Below are 11048 nucleotides of genomic sequence, written 5' to 3' on the forward strand. Positions count from 1 at the left end.
CTTCTCTGCTGCTTTCCTCCACTTTCCCTTCTGCTCTTACTTTTTCTTCACATCCAAGTAACTTTTTCAATAATTTTTTTTTTATTTTCCCACTCTTTTGACATTTGCTTGTCTATCAACCACCTTTCATCAAGCCACTTCCCTCAATTATACATTCCCAACATATACTTGCTACCCATTTCTGCCTATTTTTTTCCCCACTCTCTATAACTGTCATTTTTAACTTTTTTCTGCCCCTTTTCATTGTTCCTCTCTACTCTGGCTTACCATGCTACTTCTCCCCATTACTCTCTGTTCCCACAAAACAAAACTAACACTGCTCACTCACTGACCTGCTGCAGCCGCAATCATATGTGTAGGGACCATGTGGTGGCAGGACAGTACTGCTGTACTTCATCACTGCTCCAAAGCCCCAATTAAGGAAACAAAAACTGGATTGGCTACAGGGAGTGTCTGTATTTCCCTCCAGCCAATCAGATGCCCTGAACCTAAACCGGGACTTAATCTTTAAAGGTACCAGCACTTAAACTTTAGAAAATGCTTCAGGGAGCCAGGCCCCGATATAACAGTACCACTACGCATGTCTGAAACAACAGGCTGCATGTATTATGCCCAGCTGGAATCTTTGCATTAGCAACTTTGTAAAGGTGAAGCAATTTTCCTTCTTATTTTTTGCCAGGCAGGTTTGGGGAGGCTTAGCCTCCCCAAGCCTTATTGAAAATCCGCCTATGATGGTTGGGGTTGTTTTCTCTGGAAAAAAGGCGCTTACGAGGGGACATGATTACACTTTACAAGTACATTATAGAGGACATTATAGACAAATAGCAGGGGACCTTTTTACCCATAAAGTGGATCGCCGTACCAGAGGCCACCCCTTTAGACTAGAAGAAAAGAACTTTCATTTGAAACAACGTAGGGGGTTCTTCACAGTCAGGACAGTGAGGTTGCGGAATGTACTGCCGGGTGATGTTGTGATGGCTGATTCAGTTAATGCTTTTAAGAATGGCTTGGATGATTTTTTGGACAGACATAATATCAAAAGCTATTGTGATAGTTAGTATAGGTATGGTTAGTATAGGTATGGGTATATAGAGTTTAATTAAAAGTAGAGAGGGGTGTGTGTATGAATGCTGGGTTTTCATTTGGAGGGGTTGAACTTGATGGACTTTGTCTCTTTTCAACCCAATTTAACTATGTAACTATGTAACTACCAACAAAGTGCACTCCTGTGCATTCTTCTCTAAAAAAAATTCACCTGCTGAGGCTAATTATGACATTGGAAATAGAGAGTTGTTGGCTATCAAATGGGCCTTTGAGGAATGGTGGCATCTGTTGGAGGGCGCTAAGCATTTGATAACTGTCTTTACTGACCATAAAAATCTTCTGTATATACAGTCTGCCAAGCGGCTGAATCCTAGGCAGGTTAGATGGGCATTGTTTTTTACCAGATTTAATTTCTCTCTAACTTTTAGGCCTGGTTCTAAAAACACTAAGACAGATGTACTCTAGAAGTTTTGAATCCAACCCCTCTGAAGTTAGTGCATTCCCATCATTCCAAGCAAATTAATTGTGGCAGCTTTGTGATCAGACCTTACCACACTGTTATCTCGTGCTCAATCTTCGGCCCCAGTAGAAACTCCCTCCGGGAGACTATTTGTTCCTGAAGATCTTAGGGAACAGGTTTTGGGTGAAGTCCACAATTCCAAAATGGTGGGACATCCTGGTATCTCTAAGACAGGGTCTCTTTTGTCCCGCAATGTATGGTGGCCTTCCTATAAGCAAGATGCTAAAATTTTTGTTAATTCCTGTCCTGTTTGTCAGAGGTCTAAATCCTCCAGGAATTTGTCACAGGGGTTGTTAAGGCCACTACCCATTCCTGACAAACCTTGGTCCCATCTTTCGATGGATTTTATTGTTGATTTACCCCTTTCTCAGGGGAAAACTGTGATTTGGGTGGTGGTGAATAGGTTTAGCAAAATGGGCCATTTCATTTCCCTTCCACACCTCCCATCTGCCAAAACCTTGGCTGAATTGTTCATTTCTCAGGGGTTCAGTTTGTTTCAAAGTTTTGGTGAGCCTTCTGCTCTTTGGTTGGGATTGAGTTGTCATTCTCTACCGCTTATCACCCTCAAACCAATGGTCAAACTGAAAGGGTTAATCAATCCCTTGAACAGTATCTGAGGTGTTATGTATCAGACAACCAATCCTCATGGGCTGAACTTTTACCCTGGGCAGAATTTGCCTACAATAATGCTACTCATTCCTCCACCGGGGAATATCCTTTCTTTATTGTCAATGGTTTACACCCCAAAGCATTTTCCTTTTCTGGTTCTTTGTCTCCCGTACCCTCTGTTAACTCTTCTGTCAAACAGTTTGAGAAAATTTGGTTTGGGGTGCACGATTCTCTTTCTGTAGCTACTGCCGACAAAAAAAAGCAGCCGAGGCACCCAAGTACTAGGTAGGAGACTCTGTTTGGTTGTCTACAAAAAACATAAAGCTTAAGGTCCCCTCTCAAGTTGGGACCCAGGTTTATTGGTCCATATCCCATTATTGAAATAATTAATCCGTCTTCTGTTCGTCTCAAATTACCAGTCAATTTCAAAATCTCTAATTCTTTCCATGTGTCTCTTTTAAAACCAGCTTCACAGGTCCGTCAACTGTCTGTTCCTCCCCCCAGTATTGATTGAAGGTCAGTCTGAATTTGAGGTTCAAGAGCTCCTCAATTCTCGCCTGGTGCAAGGTGAACTCCAGTATTTAGTTAAATGGAAAGGCTATGGCCCCGAGGAGAACTCTTGGGTTCCAGTTAGTGACATCAGGGCTGACGTCTCAGGAGACAGTTCCACCAAAAGTTTCCTGAGAGACCTGGGGGTCCAGTGGCCCCCCTAGAGGGGGGGGGTAATGTGAGAAAAGTAACTCACCCTGGTGGTCCAGTGGTGGCGCAAAATTTGAAAGTATAAATAGCTTATTAAAGCTACAGGACCTTGCCCATGATAGGTTTATACCTGGTGCTTTTGAGCTTTTGCCATCTTGTATCCTGAACCTGTTTGATTCCTGTTGTGACCCCTGCCTGGCTTTTGACTATTCTGACCTCTGGATCCTGACCCTCGTCTGTATACCGACTACCCCTTCTTCTAAATCCCTTCTGATTGATCTCCCGGTTTGACCCTTGCCTGCCTGACTACGCTATTTCTCTGCCTGCCTCGACCCAGCCTGATCTGACTTTGATTTCGTCTCATGTCTTGTACTGTGACCTTCTTCCCAAAGACTCTCGCTAAACAGTCGTGCCCTCAGCCTATCCAGAACCTCTAGCCTTGCACCTCTTGTTTAAGTCCTGGTGGCATCTAAGTAGCTGAGGGCTCCTCCCGAGGTCAAAGGCGGTCACACTACAGATGAAGCATGAGCCGAGACCAGGGTGCTTGGCACCACAGGGGTTACATAAGCACTAGGTCCCCATCAGGACCCACTTAGGCGTCCATATTACTAGGTATGTGCCTGTCAATAATGTGTAAGGGTGTCTTAATTTTCACATTCCTACAAAAGTATCAAAAAGTTGTTTAGTTTCTTTCTATTTATTTTTATCTTCCTGTGTATTCTTTTTTTTTAAAAGCTATGTAGGGTTGAGTTAGCTGTTTTTGTAAAAAGTTGTATTTTTCATTGTAATACTTTTTTGTTTAATTAAATATGACATTATCTGTGCTCTCAATACTAGTTTTGCCAGTATATTGTAATCTAAATAATTTGCCCAGCTAGTTTTTAAGAATGTTTGAAAATATTCACTAGTACAGAGGCAGGAGATCTCCAGTTATAAGGATTAGGTTGAGGTATCTTCAGTTTTGAAATAGCTGAAGCAGGTGCGTGATCAGAAATATCTATGTTGCCTATTTTAGCCAAAATCATCTTTGGTAATAGAGTTTGTGAGATAAATATATAAATGTAGGGAAGTGTAGCCCTTTGACTAACTGCATAACCCTGTGACTTTAAATCTGGAGCCACCAAAAACTTGGCTGCTGCTTGCAGTGCAGTGAGACAGTTTTTAGCCACAGCCTGGCCAATCAGCAAGAAGGATTTGCTTGTGACCTCGCTGAAGGAAGGTTGGATCCAAAATGAAAGAGAGGCTGAGGTTAACCAGGAAGAAGAGAAGAAGAAAGCATGGTCTCTGCACAGAACTACTGAGAGCCAGACTGAAGGGTGAAAGGACGATTAGGCCCTTCAACCACATGGGAAGGGGGTTGTTATTGGGGTATTTTAGTGTTTAAGGGTTTTAAATAAAGTGGTATGATCCGAGGGCGGTGATTGGTCTAGAGGTTCCCTGCTGTCATGGCAATGTCAAAGCATCAGGTTGATGAGGCTTCGAGTGTTTATGGTTGGCTGGAGAAGGAGGCTGGCCGTGACGACATTTTGAAGGTGTTGCTGGCCTGTCAGAGAGTGCTTGGAGTGGACGTCGCAGAGGAAGAGGGAGGATCCGAGCAAGCTGCATCCCCTTCAGGAAGAAATGCGGCTGTAATGACGGCGTCAGCGCTGAAGAGAAAGGCGGTGCGCAAGAGGCCAGCCTTGGTTAGCAGTGTGGCTAAGAACAGACCAGCTAAGAAGAGTGCGGCGGTAGAGAGGCGGCTGGCCATCAATGTCTCAGCCAGAGCTGCGCAGTACCAGTCAGAGTAGCGCAGTTGATGTGCTGGGAGAGCTTTCCTCACAATTGGGCACTTCTGTAAGTGGCTCAAATGCCCCCTCTGCCTTCCCATGTCCTGTTTTCCCCTCCGTTTTCCCTACTGCCACCAATGAACATATTTTACCTTCTACATCTCAGGACACACAGCAGGTTGGGGCTTCTCAGGCAGCAGAGGCTGTTAGGCTAGGGCCACACGGGAATATTCAGGGAGATTGGTCGCCTGGCGACTAATCACCGCGTCTTTGAGGCGACTAATCTCCCTGAATGGCTTGCTGGTATCTCGCACCCGCTAGCGCTAAAGTCGCCTGCGCCTATTCACACGCGGCGATACATTTTTCAAAGTCGCTCGAAATTGCCTCACGAGGCAATTTCGAGCAACTTTGAAAAACGTGTAGACGCGTGTGTGCGACACGAGTAATACCAATGGGCAGAATTTTTAACAGACCAATAGCAACTTTGACTGAAGGGGTTTCTAATCCAAATTGGCATATCCGCATCACAAGTGAGGTTACAGATGATTTATTGGTATGGCAACAATTTTTGGAACATTTCAATGGGCACACATCTATACAAGAAACGTTTAGGAATAGTGAAGCATTGCAGTTATATACAGATGCAGCAGGTTCGATGTGCTTTGGAATATTTTGGGAAGGTCATTGGTGTGTGCAAGCATGGCCGGACATATGGGCTCAAGAGGGATTGACTAAGAACTTAGTTCTTTTAGAATTGTTTCCAATTCTAGCAGTTTTGGAAATTTGGGGCTCACAGCTAGTTAACAAAAGGATAATGCTAAACTGTGATAATGCTGGGGTGGTTTGGGTCGCGAATCATTTATCAGCTAAATCACCTCCAGTAGTGAGATTGGTGAGTCAAATAGTGTTTAGAGCACTTAAATATAACATCTGGTTGAGAGCGAGACATGTGCCTGGATATACTAATGTGAATGTGGATGCATTGTCTCGGTTTCAGATCGATATATTTCAGAGACTGGATGTCCCGGCAGATCTCGAGGGAGCACATTGTCCAACTCACTTATGGGATTTAGTTTGGCCAGTGTCTATGAGGGATTAAAAAAGTCACTGAATGAGAAGACATGGCATTCATACATTAAGGGGCCGATTCATCAAGAGTCGAATATCGAGGGTTAATTAACCCTCGATATTCGACTGGGAATTAAAATCCTTCGACTTTGAATATCGAAGTCGAAGGATTTTTGTGCTATCTCCGTTCGAAGTAAAATCGTACGATCGAATGATTTAATCCTGCGATCGAAGGAATAGTGCCTTCGATTCGAAGAGTTCGGTCGTAGCGTACTGTCGAATAAGATCGAAGTAAGATCGAAGTAAGATCGAAGTGAACCTTGCCCCACTTGTATTCGATTCGAAGTTTTTATGCCCCGCTTCCTTTTTGCCATTTTTTTCAAACAGGAAGCCCTCTAGAGGCCATTTTAGGTGCATTTTCGGCCTAATTGCGCACTTGCTATTTAGACTTCACAGGTGGATGAGGTGTCTGAGGCAGGTTAAATTTTTTTGAAAATTGTGGCTGCAAATGGCTGGGAGGAGGAGGATTGAGGAGGAGGAGGAGGAGGGGGAACGTCTCTCCAGCCCTGGGGAAGTGCCAACGACGGCTGGATCCCACACTATGTGGGATCTTAGTCGTCGCAGGAGGGGGAGAGAGGGGGGCACAGGCTGGGGAGTCACTGGGAGGGGTTCCTGGGGGGAGGAGGAGGAAGAGAGTGGGGGGTCCCGTAGGGGAGGGGAAGAGAGTAGGTCAGGTGGGGGGTCCCGTAGTGGGGGTGAGAGTAGGTCAGGTGGGGGGTCCCGTAGTGGGGGTGAGAGTAGGGCAGGGGGGTCCCGTAGAGGGGAGGAGAGTAGGGCAGGGGGGTCCCGTAGAGGGGAGGAGCGTAGGGCAGGGGGGTCCCGTAGAGGGGAGGAGCGTAGGGCAGGGGGGTCCCGTAGAGGGAGGGAGGAGCGTAGGGCAGGGGGGTCCCATAGAGGGGAGGAGAGTAGGGCAGGGGGGTCCCGTAGAGGGAGGGAGGAGCGTAGGGCAGGGGGGCAGGAGCATAGTGTAGGGAGGGTGTCCCCCAGCCAACGCAGGGAGTCCCCCAGGGCACGCTGCGTGTCTCGCTCGCCATCTGGGGCACGCAGCGTGTCACGCACCCCACCCAGGGCTCGGAGAGGCTCCCCCAGGAGGAGGACACAGAGGCTGCCCAGCAGCGAGGAGGAGATGGAGGCACAACCAACTGCCTCAGAGAGGAGACAGGAGGAGGAGGAGGAGGGTGATGATGACGGAGGAGAGGAGGGCCCCACCAACAAAATGGCCCGAAGGTTTACCAGTGATGAGAATGGAGCACTGGTGGACGAGGTGGTAGCGCGATGGAATGTGCTGTTTGGGAGTCGGTCCCATCGTATCAGTGCTGCCAGACGTCAACAACACTGGCAGCAGGTAACGGACAAGGTGAACACTGTGGGCGCTTTACACAGGGATCGCCCCACAGTGTACAAGCGCTTCAGTGACCTGAAGCGTTGGCTAAGGGCAAAGCTGGTTACCAGGAGAGCTAAAGCCCAGAAGACCGGCGGAGGGCGAGTCCCTCCACTCAGACTGAAGCCCTACGAGCGCCGGCTTCTGGACATTTTGAGCAAAGAGGGCAGTGAAGGAGTGGACACAGACTGGAGAAGTAAGTTGAATTTTATAGAAACAAACATCTGACTCCTTTTTTCCACATTCACATCATTTAGATAAATGTCTTATTTCCCCTTTAGCATTTCACTTCTTTGCTAAAATATTGCTCCTGTTTTGCATTAGAGGAGTTTCTTGTGCTTTTCTTTACAACTTTGCTGTTTGTTCATTACTAGTTATTAAGTGCAGCTGTAACATAGACAAAATGGCAGCCATTTCTTTATTAACCATTTCCCCACTATAGTACAAATGTTTAGAAACTGCATTAAAGGGGTGGTTCACCTTTAAGTTAACTTTTAAGTATGTTCTAGAATGACCAAGTCTAAGCAACTTTTCAGTTGTCCTTCATTATTTATTTTTAAAATTAAAGGACTCTTTCCAGCTTTAAAATGTGGGTCTAGAAATGCTCTGTAAGACTACACATGTGATGTTATTGTGAGTTTTTATTACTCATATTACTAATTAGACCATCCCCTAATTATATTCCAGTCTCTTCTTCAGATGAATGCATGGTTGCTATGCTAATTTGGACCCTAGCAACCAGATTGCTGAGACTGCAAAGTGTAGATCTGCTGATTAAAAAGCTAAATATTTTTTAAATCACAAGTATTGTCATATATTACATTCTCTCCTGCTCGCACCATTGCAAATGTATTTAAAGGAACAGTAACACCAAAAAATGTAAGTGTTTTAAAGTAATGAAAATGCCATGTACTGTTGCCCTGCACAGGTAATACTGGTGTGTTTGCTTCAGAAACACTACTATAGTTCATATAAAGAAGCTGCTGTGGAACAGGAATTAAAAAAAGTCTATATGGCACAGGTTAAATAGTGGATAACAGATAACTCCATTATGTTCTACAGAGTTTATCTGCTGTGTAACCTGAGCCTTTTCTCATTTGAATGGCTGCCCCCATTGCTACACAGCAGCTTATTTATATAAACTATAGTAGTGTTTCTGAAGCAAACAGATCAGTTTTACCAGTGCAGGGCAACACTTATATTTTCATTACTTTAAAACACTTATTTTTTGATGTTACTGTTCCTTTAAGTTTTAACCATTCCATCTCACTTGCAATTCCATATGATTTTGTCTTTTATTACTTTTTTTGTTTTCTTTATTCACAATTGCAGTACCGCCGCAAACATCGCGGCCTGACTCGGGCAGTGACCAGGACCAGGACGACGCCGCTCAGCAACCCCAGGAAGAGCGTGAGGCTGAAGATCATGATAGAGCCCCGGAAGCTCAAGGTACAGACATGTTCAATGTTGTGGCCAATGTAGTTGCTTCCTCGACTTGTTTACAGCATTACTAATGTCCTATCTCACATTACAGAACACCGAGCTGAAAGCCGCGCCCAGTCACCAGCTGTGATACCTGTGGTGCCCCCCAGACGTATGAGTAATTTTATAACTAATAACCCCTTACTTTATTTGTCTGTGTGTCACCAAAGATGCCATGTATTGGTTAAGCTGAGCTCAGGAGAGGTGGTTAGGAGAATACAATAGGATCAGACAGTTAGAGCAGAGTTTCTATGGGAACCAGTAATGATATCTGCTCAGTGGCTGTTAGACTGGAGGGTGTGTTTAGTAATCTGAGCTGAGAAGAACTGAGCATGCTCATTAGCCAAAGGGAATTCCTGAGGGAGGGCCAGAGTGAGTTAGAAGAGGAGAAGGAATTCTAAGTGATTAAGGGGATACTGCAGACTTTACTGTTAACCTTTTAAAAACCAGTGGCAGGTATCTGAAGCTCCTCCTCACTGGGAGGGAGGGTTTACATGTCCTTTCAAACTTTTTTTTTGTCTAAAAAAAACAAACTTGTATTCCAAGCTACAGACTGGTGTGAAATTTTCACTCTAATGTTGTGTTTATGCCACCCCCACCCCAAAAGAAAACACCACCTCCAATCTAAATGTGGCCAAACACGGGCCAATAAAAGCTGCCGACAGACCGACAGCTTATTGGCCCGTGTATGGGGGCCCCCGACGGGCTTCCCCGATCGAGATCTGGCCGTAAGTCGGCCAGATCTCAATTGGATGGGACTAAAATCCCGTCGGATCGCGGCCGCATCTGTTCGTTGATGCGGTCCTGCGATCCGACCGCCCGTTCCTATTCGTTAGGATCCGATCGTTGGTCCCTAGGGCCCACAATCGGATCAGCGCGATATTGCCCACCTTAAGGTGGGCATATCGGAGATAGATCCGCTTGTTTGTTGTGGGTTATGCACATGTCCAATATATATACTTAAATTTGATTTTTCTTGTAGGTCGTGCTGCTGCCACTGCTGCTGCTGCAGCAATTGGGGGACCACCACAGGAGGAAGGACGGCGACTGGGTGAGCAACCTGCGGCACAACCGGGGCTCGTTGACGCCATGATGGCTGCCATGCAGCCTCTGCTCCACCAGCAGTGCCGCCAGGAACTCTGGATGAGGCGGTGGATGGCCCAAATCCATACGGATATTCAGGAGACCCAGGTGGATTCCAGGACCTGGTGGCAGCCCAGCCTCATCGACCAGGGGGCTCTGCTGAGGGTGAAGTCCCTGGTCCACCTGCTGCTCCCCCTCCACCCCCTTAAGCTCCTCAACATCGGAGGGAAAGGGGGCATAGAAGGGGACACTGTCCTGTCCGAGGGGACAAACGTCCCTAGCTCCAGTCTGTGTCATTTTCCATCTGACACTGGCCTCTTTGCCTATTTTTCTCCTGGTAACAAACTTTGCCCTATTGATGCTTCAGGTATCACTTTGTCCGTTACCCAGCAATGGGACTGACTCCCAAACAACACATCCCATTGTTTACACTGTGCTCCATTCTCATCACTGAGGGGTGCCATTTTAACATCTATTGGCACCCTTTCCAATAACACCTGGAAAAGCACTTCAAAACATCTAAGTGCATTTGCTCTAACATATGTATATATGTATGGTGTTATCAGCACCAAGGTGTGCCATATCTAACACCCATTGGCGCCCTTTCCAATAACATCTGGAAAAGCACTTACAAACATCAAAAAGTGCATTTGCTCTAACATATTTCTATGGCGATGCTGCAGTGTTGCCAAACACATTCACTTGGCCAAAAAATGTTACATGTAAGGGTCAATGAATTCTATTGCAAGCATATGACTACACTTTTTTATGGTGTATTTATCACTAGTGCAGTGTTGCTTCAAAGGTTCCATATGCTAATCAAGCTCTGTATTTATGTGGTTTACATGTTATGTGCATTCATGTAACAATGGCCTATATTCTGCAACTGTCAAAGTGAAAACAGTGTACCTTGTGCTTTGCACTATGAAGTATTGTTGGCTACCTCTGGCCTACTTTGGCTACCCAGCACTCATAATAGGTGCTAACGCCTACTACCTCCTCCTCCTCCTCCTCCTCCACCTGTGCTCATTCAATAGCAAGTCCAAGGTGTATGATATGCCTTAAAGGCACAAAGCATTGTTACTTTGCACAAGAAGTTATGTTGGCTACCTCTGGCCTACTTTGGCTACCCAGCACTCATAATAGGTGCTAACGCCTACTACCTCCTCCTCCACCTGTGCTCATTCAATAGCAAGTCCAAGGTGTATGATATGCCTTAAAGGCACAAAGCATTGTTACTTTGCACGAGAAGTTATGTTGGCTACCTCTGGCCTACTTTGGCTACCCAGCACTCATAATAGGTGCTAACGCCTACCACCTCCTCCTCCTCCTCCTC

The 11048-nt window shown here is 45.8% G+C and overlaps 1 protein-coding gene across 1 annotated transcript; it reads left to right on the forward strand.

Annotated features, from left to right (window-relative positions):
* The first annotated feature begins 6667 nt into the window (after window positions 1-6667).
* Window positions 6668-10209, forward strand: LOC121403742. The gene is made up of 4 exons (XM_041591560.1): window positions 6668-7343; window positions 8480-8596; window positions 8682-8741; window positions 9612-10209. The coding sequence occupies exons 1-4, from the start codon at window positions 6893-6895 to the stop codon at window positions 10112-10114; spliced, it is 1131 nt and encodes a 376-aa protein (XP_041447494.1). The 5' UTR covers window positions 6668-6892; the 3' UTR covers window positions 10115-10209.
* Window positions 10210-11048: the final 839 nt, after the last annotated feature.

Source organism: Xenopus laevis, chromosome 1L, assembly GCF_017654675.1.
Source record: "Xenopus laevis strain J_2021 chromosome 1L, Xenopus_laevis_v10.1, whole genome shotgun sequence".
NCBI lineage: Eukaryota > Metazoa > Chordata > Amphibia > Anura > Pipidae > Xenopus > Xenopus laevis.